Raw genomic sequence first — 21001 nt, forward strand, 5'->3', positions numbered from 1 at the left:
TCTTTAGGTTCTTCTGGAACATTCTCACTGTACCTGATTTTCTTCCTGGTAATAATGTAATGATGTTCAAGAGTATTGCATGCTCATGAATCGCTTTAGGGTGTATGGGTAATGAATCGCACAGCAAGGCCTAGGTAGTGATTCCTATTAGGAGGTGAAGGTGGTGAATCACACAACAAGCATGAGTGATGATTTCCAGTAAGAGGCATGGCTGAAGTGGGGCAGCAGGGAATGAGTTACAGTTTGGAACCTTTCTTCTGTCTTCAGAATTGCAGCTGCCAGAGTGCTGTCATATAAATGCTCCTTCCTCTGGCTCATCAGTTTCTTAGGGGTGTACTTGTAGAGATTAAATCTCAGCGGAAGAGGTCCACATCACTGTCCAATATCTGTTAGACTCCAGCCAGACATATTAATTTTTCATGATCTTCCAAGTTTCTCTTGAGGTTAGACTTAGAAATGTGTGCTTCATCTGAAGATTGCCAGACTACTGCTTCAGATTCACTTAGGCTGCAGTTTTGTCCTCACTAGCTTAGTATGAGCGATGTGGTATTTTCATTTTATTCATACTAATGTCAGCTAATAATGACCATCTTTATTTCTTGCAGTGCTGGTGGCCAGGAAGAACCGTCAGTCCTTCCCCTTCTTAATGCAGGTTTTAATAGGGTAAGCTGCCTTTGATTACCTGTCTTACCTGTCATTGACGTTCACATTCTGTCTCATTTAGCCTCCTGTTTTAGTTTTGTAACTAATGATTACAAAACAAAGGTAGGAAAATGCTTAAAGATAACTTTAGACTCTGGATTTGCCTGTCTACTTTATAGCATGATAGTATCCCTTGTTTGTGTGGGATGGAATTAAGTGCAAACAAGGAGACTACAAAATGGACATGCACTAACTGTTATGATGAAAATAACTTGAAGGACACGGGATGAAAGTTCCGGAAACTCAAAAATGGCAGATCTTGGACTAAGAGTGAACACTAGTCTAGATCACTTCTGCTTACAATTCCTTCTAAAAGTGGATTACAAAATACTAATGTTTCTGTTCCTAACTTGTCAGAGGTGAATCACATGTTTGTAAAAGTCTATGACTCAACCTTCATTAGATGACTGGCTGCTGGAATGCTGATAAGCCTTCCAGGGGAATAGGGGAATAGAATAAGTTAAGAAAAGTGCATTGTGTTCATGAGCATTATCTGAAGTTTATTCTAGTGTTAAAGCAAAAATAGGAGCCAAGCCTGGGTCCAAGGAAAGAAGGTTTGACTAAGGCCCATGTGGCATGTGACTGACTAGTGGCTTGGGTACTGTATTACCAAGGGAGGGTGCTGGGGAAGCCCCAGAGTTTGGCCTGCTTGCCCACTCCGAGTGGTAGGTATGGAGCTATGGTGTGTGATTTGGCATTCTGATGGTGATGGGGCAGGACAGTTTGCCTACAGGTCTATAGGTGACTGACATTACATAAAATGAGAAGAGTGTCATCAGCAGCTATGCCCTGTTATAACACCCTCCCCCAAAAAACACTGCATATCAGATAGCATATATCACAACATATATGATAATTCTAGAGGCTGTACTCCACATCCCCTTCTTAGCCATCCTGTGTCAGAGATGAAGTCATTAAAGTTTTTTTTTTGTTACAATTTTTTGCCCCCCTCCCCCCCCCCACACTTGCAAGATAACCCCTACCAGCAAATTGGCTAATTCATTTTTCATCAGCATTGTGAGGGATAACTGGGGGGCATCATTAAGATAGCCATTAGAGGTGGTTCAGGATTTTTTTCTTAATGCCTACCTCTCTGTGCCCAGCCAATGGCATCCATCCAGTGGGTTGTGAAGTGGGCATTTGCTGTATACCATCCTACCCTTCTGCAAGGGGCTGATGTCAGCTGGACATCCTGTCCACTTTCCAGAAACAATGTACAGCAGTCTCCATGGTCTCCAACAAGGAAATATAACCATGCTTGTGTGCCCATGGATTGAAGCACTCCTTCCCGTAAAATATGCTCAGCCATCTTCACCTGCCTGCAACATTTGAGCTGTATCTTTCTCTATGTTGCTGTTGCAGGCCTGGGGGCGCTAAATTAGCAGTAGACAGAGTGAAAAGCAGCAGATAGTCTAATGGAAGTTACACAATGGGAAGGGCAAGGAAAATAAATGTCAGAGTCCAAAAGCTTACAATGGCTGAATGAATGTAGAGGAATATCTAGTGGGCTTAGCTAGGACTGATGCTGCTTTGAGTGCCTCCCATACTGTTTATGTAGAAAAAGGGGCAAATGGGGAAAGCTGGTAACTGCAGTAACTGGAGTTTGGCAACCATCAATTGCATGTTAGATATTAGTGGTAGGATCAGATCAGATGGTCAACATTATCAGGTAGCATATGTGTGTATGTGTGTGTGTGTGTGTGTGTATGTGTGTGTGTGTGTGTGTGCGTGTGTGTGTGTGTGTGTGTGTGTGTGTTATACATATGAATGTGTGTGGTGGATTACAGACTTTGCATTATAACTTACCTGACAATTGAAATGATTATAAGTGAACTATGTTGAGGGTGCTGCAAAAGTGATCAGTAGTGTGTGAAAGGAAGTTATTAGTGTAGAATGAATCATGAAGCTTCTTTTAACGATACAGCTACAGGCCCACTGCTGAAAATAGAAAGCAGGAGAAAAACATTCCAGGTGAAGATAATTTTCTCCAAAGCTTGTGCACTTTTCAGACTTAATTATTTCTTTTGACAAAAACAAAGGTTTGGTTAACAAAATTTAACTGTAGTGATTGGCATGTCTGTATTCAAGTACACTGATTATGGGGACTGACTTGTGTTGTCTGTGATGTAACAGGTGTGTCCATGTTACATTTTAAAGTTCATTGTTGCTTAAAAAGAGGCAAAACGTGCAGACACTTCATTTAACTCTCAGTAATTTTGTCTATGAATTGCAGAAAACAAATGTTATGTTAAATCATATTAAAACATTTAGAACATACTCTTACAAGAAAGTTATTGTCAGAAGCTTTCCTTAGCAGAAGAGAGTAAGCAAATCCTTTTTTTTCATTAATAATTGTTGTTGCAGTACTACTATAGTAAAAGCAGAATAGAACATCTGTCAACAGTTTATTTTTAATTACAAAAACATAAGAGAAAGGTAAATACCTTCTAATGGTTTGATTTCTGAGCAGGTTTCTTTTCCCCCCACAGAGATTTCTAGAAAATGGTAATGTGACAGCTTGCTACAATGAATTAATTCAAATAGAACATGGAGAAGTTTGTTCACAGTTCAAACTACGGTAAGTAAAAGGAATGCAAAATTTCAGTATTATTTATTGAGTAAAGCCACGACTATCTAAATTCTAGAATGGGATTCTTATTAGTTTGATGGAGATGATCTTTCAAACAATATCAAAGTCTTTTCTGTTTCATTAAGTTGCATTACCTGCTATTATGCATTTTCTTGCCAAAGCAAAAGTTCATGCTAAGTTTAAAGATCTGAGAAAAAGCTTAGTAATACTGTTGTTTGAGAAACGAGGCTTCTTGTGGCATTTGAGACACATTTTTACGTATTATAGTAATTGCCATTGTTTCTGCTTTTTCTTTTTTCCATTGTGCGTGTAAAGTATATCCTTGATAAATCGTATACTTTTTTAAGTTAGGGATTTTATAACTGAGCAAGTAACTAATAATACTGCAGTCTACTCATTTTACCTCAGATTCTGCTTTAATAATTTCTGGTTTTCAAACATATTGCGTACATTTTATACATTTTTCTTATTTGCTTCCTTTTGAATACAGTGCTTTTCTTTTGTCAGTGTATCCACATATAGGAACAACAGTCTTTATCTGCAATAAAAAAATGCTGTGAACATTTGTTGACATTAGAGGTTAAGAACTGCAGCCTGTATTGTGTGTGGACATCTAAATATCCACAATAGATCCAAAGATTAACCTTCTGTTTTGATCATAATCATGTATGACTGTTAGGAGAAGACAACTGTTACTTCCTCCCAAATATTTGCTGTTTGATGGGTATGTTTTGGAAAGGTCAAGTCTAATTCCTGTCAAATACTCTGTTACCTCATATGGCTTCATACATCTCCTCATTTACCAAGTGAATGCATTAGGCTCATAGGTTAAAAGTTCATAGGTTCATAGTTAAATACTAGGCTAATGACCACCAGGGCCTTTATAAGCCTAGCTGTGCAATCCAACCAAATTGTGCCCCTATGCATCATGGGTGTTTATTAGGCAGGGTTATGTTAGGAAGTTTCTAGAGGTTATGTGGGGGGGGGGTCCATAGCAACAATCAGTTGTCTTAAAATAAATATTTAGTTAAGGAATGTATGTACAGATTTAGTGGGCATATTGCTTTTTTTCTGAGTAATATGATTATCAGAGCTGTAGATAAAGTGTACAAAACTTGAGAATAGAAAGTGAAAAGGAGAGATTTTAAAATGAGATTTAGCAATGGGCACCTTCCTTGATGACCCAGTGATTCTCTAAAAGAGGGAAAATGGCATGTCAAATGTTGAAATTTGTCTTAGTCTTAGAACTCTTACATATTTTACCTTACAATTACCACTGCAAGTTTATGTATAACTCTCTCTCTCTCTCTATATATATATATGTATATGTATGGGTTTTTAACATGAGATTTTTTTCAGTAAAAATGAATTCAAAAATAATTATTGATATTATGACTGATTAAACTTTGTGCTTTTGGTATTTCTCTCTTTTCTCAATCTCCTGCTTTCATCAGCTCATTATTGCAGTATTGTATTTTCATGTTTACTGCAGTGATTACAACTATTGAATTTGAGTATCAGTTTAGAGACTAGGAATATTCAATGTTAAACACTGTCATGTTTGCTATATGTTGACTGTTATTTTCCAACAGTTCCAAGAGTTAGCACTGAGTTATGGTGCCACTTTACAGTCTGTTTGCTGCATTACCATTTTGCAGTGGCTGTTTCAACTTTTTAACTATAATCGAAAGAGCCTTAAGTCCTCCTGCTTTAATAAGCTGTGTCTGTATCACTATCACTATAAATAAAATGTGAGCAGAATGTGTGGTAGGGTGATCAGTAGAACATCAGAAAAGGAATTTGGCATGGTCAATATAATGCATTGTCTGCATGTTATGGTTGATGTTTTTTGTGTCAGTTATTTAATATGTTCACTCTTCATTATATAATTATGTGTGTGTGCATATAGGTATTGTGTATATATGTATACATACATATCCTGAAAACACAAATAATGCTAATATGTCACTATAAAGACACTAATATCTACCAACTGACCCTGACCCTAACCCTAACCCTAAGGTCCGTCACTATCGCACACTCACCTGACCCGCGCCCTAACCCTAACTCACTTAAACCGCCCCTAACTCCAGTATTTGTCACTACTGCATACATGCCTAACCTGCGCCCTAACCCTAACTCACTTAAACCGCCCCTAACCCTAACATAAAACCAACCGCACACTTACCTGAACCCAACGCATGACCCAACACCACAGGGCTAACAATAGCAAAGCCACAATGACGTCAGTATGTCCATTTTGTGTTTTCAGGATTTTGAGTTTCAGGATTTTGGGCTTTCAGGATTTTGAACTTTCAGTCTATAGTTTTCAGGATTTTAATTTTCAGGCTTATAGTGTTTCAGGCTTCTGATAGGGAACCATATATATATATATATATATATATATATATATATATATATATATATATATATATATATATGCATGTATATATGGGTCTACTTCAAAACATCAAATACTCACTTTACCGAATCTCACTTTAGCAAGCCTGACTTCATCGACTCTTCATTATATCGAACTCCCAGAACAAAGAGGATGAACCGTGTGTGTGTGTGTGTGTGTGTGTGTGTGTGTGTGTGTGTGTGTGTGTGTGTGTGTGTGTGTGTGCCAATCTGTATGTGCATTTTAATTCATTCTGTCATTTTCTCTACCTCACCGAATCTTATGTGAAGTACTTAGGTTTATGCTCTGTAGTAACGATGAACTTGTAGTTGAAGTCAGTGTGAGACTGGCAACGGGTCAAACATGGAGGTATCATTCTCTCATCAGCTGACATCCAGAGATGAGAGAATATGCTGGCAGGCAGCCTGTGGAGCTGCAGATCCAGAGGTTGTGCTTAGACTGGACTTTCTGAAGGTAAGATATTCCAAAGATAAATTTGTTATCCACTCAGAGGAAGACATTTTCCCTCTCATCTGTTGAGCACAGAAAAGAAAAGATGAATAAATGATAATCACAGTCGCTGTCATATGACAAGAAAGATTCCTGCAGCCCTTCCTGCTCTTCCCTGATCTTATCTCTCACCTGAAATTCAGTGAAGTAAGAACAAAACTAAGTCTCAGGGTGACCAAAAAAGGAATCATGTCAGGATTTCAGTTATTCTGATGAAACAGAATAATTATGTGCTGAGACAGGATAATTATGTGCTACTATCCAAGGAGGTGGCACTGAACAGCATGGTGATTCAGAGCTAGGATCTCTGCTTCACAGCATGTTCTGCTTGAGTCTGCTTGGGTATTAAGCCCTAACCGTCTGGTGTCTTCTCATCTCTTAAAAAAGCATGCAGGTGGACTGACTAAACTAAAATGTTGATATACAACAATGTTTTCTCTTGCCATCTTGGCCTGGACCATTTCTGAAAAGCATTTAAAGATGACCACATCACTTACATGGTCAGCAAATAAATAAATAATAATTAAGCAGGTCACCGTTGCTAGAGGCTGCAGCTCAGAACCAGACTCCTGCTTTAGATCATCTGATTCCGCATGATCTTTCACCTAGAATTTTTAAAGTGAATACAGCTGCTAGGAAGTCTTCCGTCAGACCTATTCTGATAAATATATGAAATTCTCTGTTTGGATGGAATAGTACCCGAAACCACCTAGAATTTGTCAGCTTACAGGTCATCTTCTTATATGTTAAGGATCAGTACAATTTATGGCCAATATGTCCATATCAGCCATTTCTGTCCATCATAGCCATATGTAGATTAGGACTGTGGACCAGGCCAAGGTAATCAAGCGGTTCGTTAAATGAATTCTGCATCTGTTCTGCATCTGTGTTTGCATTTGAAAAATCTCTGCCCTTCATTGTATTTAAACTTCATTACTAGCAGGATTACCGTTATGCACTACAACTACCCCTTCATGAATCAGGACACCCACTCTGCCTATTTAGATCTACTTGAGTCTATCAAGATACATCCAAAAACCCTGGTTTGGGTGACTTTAACTACCCATCCATTGACTGGGTAAGTTACTTGTGCTCAAACTCCCTTGCCCAAAGGTTCCTCGACTTTATTAACTCCAGTGCCCTGGAACATTGTTTAATGTTGCTGAACTTTATCCTTTAAGAAGTAACTTTTCTGGTCGCCATCACCTTTTCTTAAGGATCTTTGAGATGATGGCCCTCATATGGAGGAAAACATATTCACTTTTTTAAAAGGATTAGCTGTTCATTAAGACCAACCCACACTTCTTCCTGAATCTGGTTTCCAAAATGTTCCTAAACCACTCAATTCATCTCCTGTTTTTCTTTTTTTCCATGCATAAACCAAAGAAGACTGTCTTTCACATTATGGATATACACTGTTAGCACATAGTTTACTTGAACAAGTTGAAGAGTTTAAAATAAAATTTCCTTTGCTGAAGAGTTCAAAGGATTCCCAGTTGCCAAACTCTTTTGAAGAAACTATCTAGCTGTTTTACGTTTGCTATCAGGGTATTCACACCCTGGAAAATGTTGTCATCTAAGGTCACGCCATCTGGAGCATATGGCGACTCTTAGTATTTATTTAAATAATATGTCTGTCAAAGAAAGCTGCACTGTAGCTAATTGGTATGTGCACATCTTCCCCAAATGTTGTTATTTAAAAGATAGCTCCAGGAGTCAGGCTTTCTTTACCATGTCTGGACTCAGCATCAGGCTTTTTATCAGTATGTCTGTATTTCTGGACTTGGCCTTTTTAACTTTGGTACATGAGCTGTCATCCAGCTGGTAACCAACTGCTCGACTTATCTGAGATTCAGCTCAGATGTTGACCCTCTGATGTAAGATTTGACTTATAACATCCTTACCCTATCAGTCGATCTACAATGGGCCTTCCTGATGGATGCTAAATCCTTTCCGGATTCTTCCTGTGCTTGAGCAACCCCTTCTATTTAGCCTCAGCCATTTCTATATCTGTGTAAGCTGAGAAAGCATATAGTTATGTATTCTTTGTTAGCAGTACAGTATTAAAATATTATAATTTCTTGACTTGCAGGAAATTTACTTTCTAGCAGTTGGGGAAAATTGGTTTGCTCAAGGACTAGACATGCCTATGTATTCAGCATATAATGGCACAACATTCATTGACACTAGGTATGGAAACCTCAGAGGAAAAAGTATCAAATTCTTATCTACAAGGGTCACCTCACAATGCACCCCATAATCAAAGGATACATCTCTTATTTTGTGAATGACTTTTTGCACCAATGTAACATAATGATCTGATGTTGTAAATCTTTGTTTATTCATTACCATTAGGACCTTGGTTCCATCGTCGGAGCTAATACAGCCGTTTCCAAGCTTGCGTCAGCCAAAAACTCTCAGCTAAGACCTGCCCTTAATTCTCCTCTCCTATTTACTCCAGATCTTGTTTGTCGCATTCCTAGTCAGGTGTGCTAGCCATCTCTCTCAAGAAAATTGTTAATTTTAAGACAGTTTTTCTTCAAAATTATTTACTTTTTAGTCAAGTTAGCCTTTTCTCACTGTCGCGTAGAACCTAAGCCTATTTCCTACCCTTTTCCTTGGTAATTTAATTTTTTACATTTATCGGTACTGTCCCTCTCTGCTGTCTTTGACAGGCCTTTCCCTTTTACTAGTGGTATTTTTTTAAAATAACATCACTGGTATTTTCTCCCTTAATTTTTCCATAGGATAGCCTTGTTGCTTTACTATGTCAGACAAAGCTAAGTTGGGAATTAAACAGTGTGACAAGGGTGGACGTAAGATGCCTAACTCAGATACACGTGTTCGTTGTGTCTACTGTTTGGGTGTGGATCATATTAAAGCTGAATGTGACATTTGTGCTAGTTTTAGTAATTGTACACTAGCAGAATGTAAAAATATACTTATCTTAAAAGGATTACTCAAGACACTATTTTCAGAGGCTCTATCTGAGTCGGAGGTCTCACCCCCTCCAAAGACCACAAAATATAAGGAAAATGGATTACTCAAGACACCCTTTTTGGAGGCTGTATTTGAGTCGGAGGTCTCACCCCCTCCAAAGACCAAAAACATAAGGAAACATGGATTAATCAAGAAAACTTTTTCAGAGACTCTATCTGGGTCAGAGGTCTCACCCCCTCCAAAAACCAAAAAACATAAGGACAAACGGAGTCACTCAGTTCCTGCATCTCTGTCAGTGATGGAACCGAGTTGGCTCCATGCTTCACCGGCGCCATCGGTGAAGACCTCTTCAGCACCAGGCTCTGTGTCTTCTCCCTTGGTGCCGTCCATGATATTCACCCTTATTTCGGTACCAACCTCGGCACCACTGACTTTGGTGCTATCCTTGGATCTGACATCAGCTCCGGTGACTGTACCTGCTTCGGCACCATCCCCAGCCAAGGTGCCAACAGTTTCTTCGGCTCCATCGGCTCCAAAACTTGAATACCTGCCAAGGACAAGATATTTCCACTCCGGTGCATACTGTCTCGGTTCCAACAGCAGTGTTTTCCCTGTTGGCACCGTCCACCCTTGCTGCATTGGCTCCGGTGGAACTGATGCTCTCCCGAAGCAGTGCTTGGACCATCTGTACCTTGGTACCTAGCTCAGCGCCTATTTTCTCGCTGGTGCCGTCTATGTCCATGGCTCCAATGGCTTCCAGTTCTGTCAGAGCTCCTCACCTGGGGTGTGTTCCTTACGGCGAGGTGTGACCCCGGTTCCGAGTTTGTCCCTCCCGGTTCCGGACACCCATCCCTCCTCAGGTGGGCCTGCTGTACAAGTAGTGGACTCACAGTTAGCACCAATGACATCAGTATCAGAACCCTCCCCTAGCATGCACCTCTCCCAACCCTCTGTTTTGGGACCCCGGGCATGAGATTCACAAGAACCCTCTTTGAAGGGAACCCCTTCTACAGAGTCCTCCTCAGAATATCCCACTGGGGAGTCACCCTGGAAGAAATGATGCAAGAGGATGCACCTTGATCCACCAAAGGAATCTATCACTGAAGACACTGATTGAGATGAGGGGAAGGGTCCCCATGGTCTTCCCCAAACGGCATCTCATTCAGAGACATTCTTGAAATCCTCAAGCAGCGGGGAGACTGGAAGTCCTATAACCATTCTTCTGAGGAATCAGTGTTCCTGCAGGCCATCTGTGCCTGGCCATCTACTTCCTGGGTGACTCCATTGGCAGATGACCTTGTTAAAATCATTGTGCAGCATGCCTGGAAGGCCCCGAACAATGTAGAACCTGTCCCAGAGAGATCAGACAAAAAATGTTATCTACACCTGAAGACCAGCCCCACTGGTCCTAGCAGTTGACAGTTGATTCTGTGGGCATGGTGGCAGCCACCAAGAGGGAACTGGAAGAAGATAGTTCCACCACACATCCTCCAAACAGAGAGTCCCAGACCATGGACAGACTAGGGAAATGAACCTATGCTTCAGCGACATTTGGTCTCTGTACTATCTGGCACATTTTACCCACCTGCAAAAAGACCTAATTTCCAAAATGTCTCCCTCTTTGGTGGGGTACTGCCTGATGAGGTGCGTGATACTCTCACCTGGCAGCTAGCTACCCTTGAATCCATCTCAGGCTCCTCAATGCATTTGATATCTCACTCTGACTCCACCGAGGGGGCAGATCAAGCTGCCACATCAGGCGTCATGAGATGTAATGCCTGGATGTGGTTGTGTGACTTTGCAGACCCCTTTAAATCTTCCTTCATCAGTACACCTGATGATGAATCTGCACTTTTTGGACCCAAAGTACTAGACACACTTACACGTAGTGAGAAAGATGGAAAGACCTTGTCTGCTGTGGGCATATGCCTTTCCAACCCCCAGAGGTCCTACTCCAGGAACCAGAAGGGAGGAAAAATGTGGCTCAAGAAATCCCAAGGACTTTTTCGTGACACTCGTGGTGAACAATCCCCCTGGGGAAGAGGGGGCAACTCCTATGGAAGACATCCCTTTCGGGGTAGAGGGGGTATGCATAACCAGGGAGCTAGAGATTCTTTCTTTGGCAGACCCTATCAGTGCTCCTGAGCAGCGGCTTGATTGCTTTCCTCTGGAAGCAGTCAGGGTCATTTTTGTCTGCATCTACCAGCCTGGCATCTTATTACTGCCGATGCTTGGGTGCAGAGAATAATATTCAGAGGCTACCAAATACCATTTTATTTAACTCGCATCCCCAATGTACCACCCAATCAGAGAGAATTAGCAGCCTTAGAAATAGAAAAGCTGCTAAGGAAAAGAGTCATCCAACCAGTACCACCAGATCAGACAGGATCCAGGTTTTACTCGAGGTTCTTTTAGTGCCAAAAAAGACAGGGGACTGGAGACCAATCCTGGATCTCAGCCTACTGAACAAATTTATCAAACTTCAAAATTTCTGGATGGTCATGATACAGTCCATTCTTCTCTTCCTAGGGAGGGATAACTGAATGTGCTCTATAGACCTCCAGGATGTGTACTACCACATAAAGATGGATCACCACTCCCGGAAGTTTCTCCACTCCTGGCTGGGAGCCAATCACTACCAGTTCAGGGCACTGCCATTCAGTTTCCCGACAGCCCCTCGAGTGTTCACCAAATGTATGGCAGTTGTGGTAGCTCATCTTCGACTACAAGGATTTCAGGTGTTTCCTTATCTAGATAATTGGCTCCTTACCATTCCGACCAGGAATCTTCTTACACTCAAGATCTCGCTCTTCGCTTGGGGATTACAATCAACAAGGACAAATCTCAATGTCTCCAACGAAGACACTGGAATTCATTGGAGTGGTCTTCGACACAACATCCTGTAAATCTTCTCTCCCCTCTCACAGGTTTTTGAACATAACACACCAAATCCAAGACCTTCTTCCTCAGACCTCTGCACCAGCACATCTTGTACTGCAAATCTTAGGCTCCATGGCGGCTGCCATTACATTGGTACCACTGGCAAGACTGCACATGAGAATACTACAGTGGCTCCTTTCCGCACGATGGTCATTGCTAATTTACCCACTCGACCACATGTTACATATTTCAAACCGTTGCAAGGAAGAAATGTTATGGTCGATGAACTCACAAATGAATCTTTGGTGTCGACCGTTCTGTCTTACCCAGCCTACAGCCACGGTGACCACAGATGCTTCCCTGTTGGGGGGGGGGGCATTTCCAGGGAAAGACTGTCCAAGGCACCTTGTCCCCCATGGAGTCCAATTTGCACATAAATGTCCTGGAACTGAGGATAGTTCTATTAGCATTGCAAGCGTTCCATGCTTCCCTACCCTCTGGGACCATTGCAATTCAGTCAGACAACATGTCAGTTGTCTGGTATATCAACAAGCAAAGAGGAACCAGGTCTTACCCCCTGTGTCGGGAAGTCATGAGGATTTGGCACTGGGCGATAGCTTCCAACCGCTTCCTTATAGGAACAAACATTCACAGGAGTTCCAACCTTATTGCAGACAATCTTAGCAGGAACATCCTGATGCCTCATGAGTGGTCCCTCAACCCTGTAACACCAGATCTTCCAATGCTGGGGCAAGCCTTGTTGTGACCTGTTTGCTTCCCCCCACTAAACTACAAATGCAAAAGCTAATTTGCCCTGATCCCACTTCAGGGTGAACCACCGAGGGATGCTCTAACGCTCGATTGGCCACCAGATCTTCCCCATGGCCTCATCTGATTCACAGTCCATGGATCCTGGATCATTACCAAGACCTGTTATCATATCCTCAGGGACTGATTCACCCACACCTGCACAGTCTCAAGCTCACAGTTCAGTTCCTTCACTTCCAATGATTGCCAGGCTGCCTGACATCCCATCTCCTGTTCGTGAAATTTGTCTGGCTTCACACAAACCTTCCACTAGGAAAGTTTATTCTAGTAAATGGAATAGGTTCTCTATTTAGGCCAAGTATCAGAACTTAGACCCTTTCTCTATGCCTATTCAAAAGATCCTACAATACCTGACTACTGTTTTGCATGCAGGAGCCTCAGCTTCAAAGATCACTGTACATTTAGCAGCTGTCGCCAATTTTCATAATGATCTTGATAATTCTTCAATTATGTCACACCGCCTATGCAAGACCATTTTGAAAGAAGTATTATATGTTAAACCTCCGGTCAAGCCTCCCTTAGAACCGTAGAACTTGACTTTGGTACTTCAGTCTCTCACAGGTTCTCCTTTCGAGCCTTTTGATTCATGTGATTTGCAATTTTTGTCATGGAAAACCTTACTTCTAGTAGCACTTACCTCAGTGGGAAGAGTATCTGAGCTGCAGGCTTTGAGTGTCAAGAGTCCTTACTTGGTCTTCCACATGGATAGGGTGTCCCTTTGTACTGACCCTTCTTTCTTGCCCAAGGTAATTTCTGGCTTTTCCTGGTCTATTGACCTGCTGGTTTTCTTCCCTCAGCATTCTAACAGAGGGGAGTACCTTTTGCACACCCTTGATGTGCATCAGCAGCTTCGTTGTTATTTGGACAGGACCAAATCTTTCAAGAAAACAGATCAATTGTGTGTGGCCTTTGCAGGACCCAGATTGGGTAAACCTGTTTCAAAAGTGACTTTATCCTTCTGGCTTAGAAACGTCTTTACCTTTATCTACCAACAGAATAAGCTATCCTTACCTTCCAAATGGAGAAAAAGTGTTTGGGTACCGATTTTTAAGAATAAGGGTGATGTGCAGAGTTGTAGTAACTAGAGGGATTAAATTGATCAGTCACAGCATGAAGTTATGGGAAAGAGTAGTGGAAGCTAGGTTAAGAAGGGAGGTGATGATTAGTGATCAGCAGTATGGTTTCATGCCAGGAAAGAGCACTACAGATGCAATGTTTGCTCTGAGAGTGTTGGTGAAGAAGTACAGAGAAGGTCAGAAGGAGTTGCATTGTGTCTTTATGGACTTAGAGAAAGCATATGACAGGGTGCCTAGAGAGGAGTTGTGGTATTGTATGAGGAAGTTGGGATTGTCAGAGAAATATGTAAGAGTCGTACAGGATATATATGAGGGTAGTGTGACAGCGGTGAGGTCTGTGGTGGGAGTGACGGATGCATTTAAGGTGGAGGTGGGATTACATCATGGATCAGCTCTGAGTCCTTTCTTATTTGCAATGGTGATGGACAGGTTGACAGACGAAATCAGACAGGAGTCCCCGTGGACTATGATGTTTGCATATGACATTGTGATCTTTAGTGAGAGTAGGGAACAGGTGGAGGAGACCCTGGAGAGGTGGAGATATGCTCTAGAAAGAAGAGGAATGAAGGTCAGCAGGGCTAAGACAGAATATATGTGTGTGAATGAGAGGGAGGATAGAGGAATGGTGAAAATGCAGGGAGTAGGGATGGTGAAGCAGGATGAGTTTAAATACTTGGGATCAGCAGTTCAGAGTAATGGTGAGTGTGGAAGAGAGGTGAAGAAGAGAGTACAGGCAGGATGGAGTGGGTGGAGAAGAGTGTCAGGAGTGATTCGTGACAGACGAGTACCAGTAAGAGTGAAAAGGAAGGTCTACAAGAGAGTAGTGAGACCAGCTATGTTATATGGGTTGGAGACAGTGGCATTGACAAAAAGGCAGGAGTCAGAGCTGAATGTGGCAGAGTTAAAAATGTTAAGATTTGCCCTGTGTGTGACAAGGGTGGACAGGATTAGGAATAAGTATATTAGAGGGTCAGCCCATGTTGGAAGGTTTGGAGACAAAGCCAGAGAGGTTTGGACATGTGCTGAGGAAGGATGCAGAGTATATTGGGAAAAAGATGCTAAGGATGAAGCTGCCAGGTAACAGTAAAGAGGAAGACCTACGATAAGGTTTATGAATGTGGCAAGAGAGGACATGCAGGTGGTTGGTGTGACAGAGCAAGATGCAGAGGACAGGAAGAAATGGAAACAGATGATCCACTGTGGCGACCCCTAATGGAAGCAGCCAAAAGAAGAAGAAGAAGACCTTCCAGAATAAAGGCTCATTCTACCAGATCAATGGATACTTCTATAGCATTTCATTCCAGAGCCTGTATGGATGAAATCTGTACAGCAGCCACTTGAGCAGGACCTCATACCTTTATATCTCATTACAAATTGGATTTGGCCTTCAGAGGGCGAACATCTTTTGATTCTATGGTGCTCAGGAATATCCTTCCTTAAGGCCACCTAGGACTCAAGTAGCTGGGGACTCGGTCCTAATGGTAATGAATAAACAAAGATTTACAACATCAGATAAAGAAGTTATGTCTTACCATAACGTTCCATCTGTGTTGTAGATCTTTGTTCATTCATTACTTCCTGCCCTCCTTCCCTCTGCCTGGACTCCTGGTGGACTTTAGGAACTCCTGGTTAGGGTATTTGCTCTGACAGAGCCTCCTACTATTTTTTTTCTATTACTACATCTATTATCTAAGGATGGGCAAACTCGATCTGAAGTAACTAGGAGATGGGGCATTATGGGTAGGTCTTAGCTGAGAGTTATTGGCTGCCACGAGCTTGGAAACAGCCGTATCAGTTCTGAGGACTGAACCAAGGTCCTAATGGTAATGAATGAACAAAGATCTACAACACAGATGGAATGTTATGGTAAGACATAACTTCTTTTTTTTTTTGCTTACCATGTTCAGCCATCATCAGACCTATTACTCTCCTGCAAAGGTTATGCCTGCACTAGGTAGTGGTTGTCTCACACTAGTCATCCACCAGCATTAGATATCATATTTATCCATTTTTGCACATGGACGTTGACCTACTCTAACTTCAGCTGTTTATGCAGCTACAGGACCTTTATTCAACTGACTGTATTTTTCATTCATGATTAAATTATTTGGCTTTGATCTACTTGTCACCAGAAAACACTGAATATGTTAATACTTATAATACCGTGAGCAAATAGTTGTTAGCTGTGAGTGTCTATGAAGCAGCTTGGAGTGTAATGATTTAATTCTGTTTAGGATTGTTGCACTAGTACACATGCTACCTTAACGATTTCCAGTTGCAATTTATTTTTGTAGATCACATAGAAGAGAGAGACATCCCATGCAAGGATAGTGAGAGAATCAATAAATCTGACTCATAGATACTGGCAAGCCAGTAATGCAACAGATGCAGCTGATGCCACAGTAGTTGCTTAAGGCCCTGTTGAGGGATGAGTTGGTCGAGGTCATGAAGAATAACTTCCAGATAGCCATAAAGAGGTTCTGGCAAAGCATCTTGCTAAATAGGAATGAAACACAGACTGTCGTCCTGGCTGCTCTCAGCAAGAATGGTAAAAATGGAGAAACACTGACCACAGCACTGTTGAAAGGTAAAAGGAACTCTTTGAGAATCTTCTGATTTGGGTGTGTGTCCTTTTATGAGACAGTAGTGCCAGAATCTATTAATTGGTAAAGATCTTTTTCTCTAAATGACCCAATTTGAAGGGGTATTTCAGAGTAACATAGTTAAGGCTCCTATACATAGCACAAGCAGAAAACTGTTATTCAAATTCAAAATAGATGATGATGAAACAGGGGGAAGCTCGAGAAACAAGGAGAGACTGAAATTTTGGATGCAGACCTTTAAAGAGAATAACAATAATCATACAGAATATTATATTCATAAAGTAGCAGAAAGTATTCTAAGAACTAAGCCACCACCGGAATGGAGAAAGGAGATTCTGCCAATAGCAATGACTGCAATTAGGGATACAGACAATAGGCAATAGGGGGCTGGAATTTATTGGAGAAAACTGGCAAAGGAACCAAGGTACTGGATGCAAATCACTAGCGAGGAAAAGGTAATAGAATGGGAAGACGCCAAGTACTTATTTGGACTGCAGATTAGAGATTGCTTTCCATATCAAAGACTGATATCCGAGTATAGGCAAAGAGAAAGAAATAGGGGGATCATGAATGAAAGACCAGCACTGGTAGAGTTTTTAGTAGAATCTAGAACAGAAGCCACCATTAAAAAAGGAATAATTAGTAGAGCATGTAAATATTGCAGGATAACTATAAGAATCAATCAGAGGGGGATAGAAAGGATTGGGAAGAGGGACTGGATAAGCAATTCACAAAGAAACAATGGGGGGATATATTTATGTCTCCCAAATATGCAACAGAGTCTAGAAGATTTAAGATCTTTTCTTGGAAGTGTTTACATAGGTATTTTTATACCCCAAGTAGACTCCAAATAATGTTTCCTCAGAAAGACAGCAAATGTTGGAGGTGTGATGAGGAAGTAAGAGGTAACTGGGAACATATTTTCTGGGAGTGCAATGAGTTGGCAGTCTTTAAAGATTCCCTGCAGAGTGCTCTGATGTTGGGTAAGCAAATTGGTGTAACTAAGGAAATTATATTTTTAAACTATGATACAGAATAGGAATTGCCTAGATGCAGTAAGGCCTTGCTGAGTCTAATTATGATGGCTGCCAAAAAAGCAGTTACTAGGAAATGGAAATCAAAGTCCAAGCCAGCTTTGCTAGAAGTAGCAGAGATAGTAACAGGGATAAAACAAATGGAACTGGTATCTGTAGAAAAGGTTAGGAGGAAATTAGATAGGAAAAATGGGAAGTGTGTGATCAATACATGCAGAGGAGGAATGAGGTTTAAAAGAAGGGAGGAATTGATTTAGCTATGTAATGGATGACTGACAATGACTGGACATATAAGTGATGTATAATGTTTGCCGTTACAGTTGTGTCAGCATGATTTGTAATGTATAATATTTGCAACTGAGATTGTGTCACTGTGTTTTATTTTCATTTATGTAAATGTTAGATTGCCTATGTCATACACAATAATTTAGTAAAGATGCTATTTTATGTATGCTTGAGCTTTCAGTTGTGAGTTTATTACTTTTTTTTCTTGAAAAGGTTTTATATGCTTAATTAGTTTATTGGATTAATTTGCAATTAGCATCATGTGATTTTTTCTTTTTTAAGTAAGGTGATCTTATTCTATGTCATCTGATGAAGTCTCAAATTATTTGAGAGAGACAAAAGCTCTTATCTTATTTTTTAAGCTTTAGTAAAACATGTGGCATTTCCGGTTCAGTTTCCAGCTGTTTGTTTATTGTTTTACAGTTTGTTTCATCATTTTTTTTTGCTTTTCTCTAAATGAGGCAGAGTGAAAAGGACCCTTGGCGAAGCTGCTACTGGTTAAAACTACTTTTCAAAGTTACCTGAAAGTCTAGGAGAGTATCCCTGCATTGACAAACCCGGATGGCAGCACCTATTTTCATAAACATGAACAGGATGGTGTGTGCTTGCACGCGCGCATGTGTGTGTGTGTGTGTGTGTGTGTGTGTGTGTGTGTGTGTGTGTGTGTGTGTGTGTGTGTGTGTGTATGTGTGCACGCGCACATGTGCGTGTTTGCGTTTGTGTGTGTGTGTGTGTGTGTGTGTGTGTGTGTGTGTGTGTGTGTGTGTGCTCTTGTTATTGAGGGCTCAAAATCCAGCTATAGGAATACCTATGTCAGGGTAATGTAAAAGAGATGACATGTAATAGTGAATTTTGTGTCCTCTTCACTTCAAATGATGATAATCTCCAGGATGCAGTCTGTGAAGATATGTGATGGCTGCCAGCCTAGATAGGATTTTGTAGATAATTCTGTCATTTGTAAATGTTAATATAAGCCACAGGCTTGTTCTCTTAAATGGAAGAAAATGCTGTTAAATGTGGAAGTGCAAAAATGTAACAAGAGTGCACTCTGCTTTAGGAAGACTGATAAATCAAGCATTGTGTAATTGTTTGATGTCAAAACTCGGAGCCAAAATGTCTAAATTAAGGCATTCTTCCTATTGTTTTGAGGCCAGAGTTAATGGCTAGACTTTACATGTATAATTTATTTTATTGGTCTGGCTTCATGACCAGCTGCAAGATCAAAAGGGCTATTAACCTCTGAGCTTCTGTTAGCCTGGGAAAACAGAACATTGTTAAGAATGATGCAATGTGAAGCAGCACTGTGTTATCAATTTAAAGAGAGCATTTGGCATTTGTCTTGAGAACATCCAACAACACCAGCACTGCTTTGCTCTATATGTAAGTTTATTTTAGAACTGTGTTTTCTCTTAGATATAGCTAGGAAATAGGAAGATTAGATCTTTTTTTTCTGTATTGATATAACTTTTCTACTCTATTATTTTGAGCATTTCTCTGTGATCTCTGAACTCTTGACTAGCACTGTGTAGTAAGAAGTATTGTCTTGTGTTTTTATTATTTATTATTAAATATTTTCAAACCTTTCAACTGTGGTTGTTTTGTGTAGAGATAATTTAAGCTCTAGAGTACATTGTATATATATATATATATATATATATATATATATATATATATATATATAGTGATACTGTACAAAGCCACTCCAAATAAGCCTTGACTGTTCAGTTATGCTTACCATTTGGATAATAGTATTGCTCAGTAATAATTGGACAGTCTTTGTTAAGGGCCTTTTAGTAGCTGATATTAGTGGGTGGTGGAAGCTGGTACTACCGTATAGTCGGGACAGAAAGAGGGCACAGCTGGAGAATCTGTGCATCCTTCCCTAGTAGTGTCTGTGCGGTTGTATGTAACTCTTATCTCAAAGTGTCTGTGTGTGTGTGTGTGTGTGTGTGTGTGTGTGTGTGTGTGTGTGTGTGTGTGTGTGTGTGTGTGTGTGTGTGTGTGTGTGTGTGTGTGTGTGTGTGTGTGTGTGTGTGTGTGTGTGTTAGCTACTTGGGCAGGGACACAAAGCACTGGTTGGACAGAGAGGGTGCTGGAGGTTTTAGCTTGCCCACTAGGCTGAGATCCGGACCCTATAGCTGTGCCAGTGGGGAGTCTTATTGGGAATCTGGAGAGAAAGGGAGAAACCAGCAACAGACTGACTGTGATCTCTGTGTGCTCTTAAGGGAAATTGTACTTTACTGCGTGGGCATTTGTTATCTTTCCCAATGTGGAAGCCCCTCACTGGTGGTATTTGTGAGGATTGAGGCTCCTTGATTACTGGGCCAGTGCATGGGCATCACATATTAATTGTTTGTCAGTGATGGGATATCCACACCACATATTAATTGGTTGGCAAATACTAATTGGTAGTGGTGTGGGTAGTGTCAATTCCTGTAGCTTGTGTACAGTGATCTCTGAATGTATGTACTCTAAATCATCCATGCAGTGAATACTCAGAGTTCAGATCACAATTGTTTTATTTCTTTTGTTAGCTTAGTTAGTCAGGGAGAGCAGGCAAGCATGTCAGCAGAGAAGTACAGAAAGCTGATAAGAAGCCAGCTGGCTGAGATGTGCCAGGCTAGGGGACTGGTGCATGGAAACCTGACTAAGGAAGACATGATTACAGCTTTGGTCACAGCTGCATCAGAAAATAGCAACCAGGAGGACAATCAAACTGGCCATGGAGATGTACAACACTCAGAGAATGGACAGCTCAGCCTTTCTGCAGAGGACTTATAAATCCATCTGCAGATAAAGAGACTTGAGTTGGAGGCCAGACATTTGGAAACAGAAGCAGCAGAAAGACTGAGATGTCTACAGGCTGAGGAGAATAAGAAACTGCTATGCATGAAAGCTAAGGAGCAGGAAAGGCAGAGACAGCATGAAAAAGAGATGCTGACTCTTTGCCAAAGTCATGGAGGTAATGGGAAATGGAGTAACTGGACACCAGAAGCACAAAATGTCAGTAAATTTCTTCCACAGTTTACAGAGAGGGATAATTTTGATAGTTTCATTCATATATTTGAGAGGGTATGTAAACAGTATGATGTTGACCAAAGGCTCTGGGTATGGTTCCTGACCCCCTTACTCCATGGTAAAGCTGTAACTGT

The 21001-nt window shown here is 41.0% G+C and overlaps 1 protein-coding gene across 4 annotated transcripts in view; it reads left to right on the plus strand.

Annotated features, from left to right (window-relative positions):
- The window catches only part of PDE8B (phosphodiesterase 8B), a 2824882-nt gene that overhangs the window by 2138920 nt on the left and 664961 nt on the right, over window positions 1-21001 (plus strand). For all 4 annotated transcript variants that reach the window (XM_044063695.1, XM_044063696.1, XM_044063693.1 and 1 more), the window contains 2 exons: window positions 606-663; window positions 3192-3280. In XM_044063695.1, coding sequence (XP_043919630.1) covers window positions 606-663; window positions 3192-3280 — 147 coding nt within the window. The remainder of the gene's footprint in view (window positions 1-605; window positions 664-3191; window positions 3281-21001) is intronic.

This window comes from Protopterus annectens, chromosome 2.part2, assembly GCF_019279795.1.
Source record: "Protopterus annectens isolate FY-2018-M chromosome 2.part2, PAN1.0, whole genome shotgun sequence".
NCBI classification, from domain to species: Eukaryota; Metazoa; Chordata; order Ceratodontiformes; family Protopteridae; genus Protopterus; species Protopterus annectens.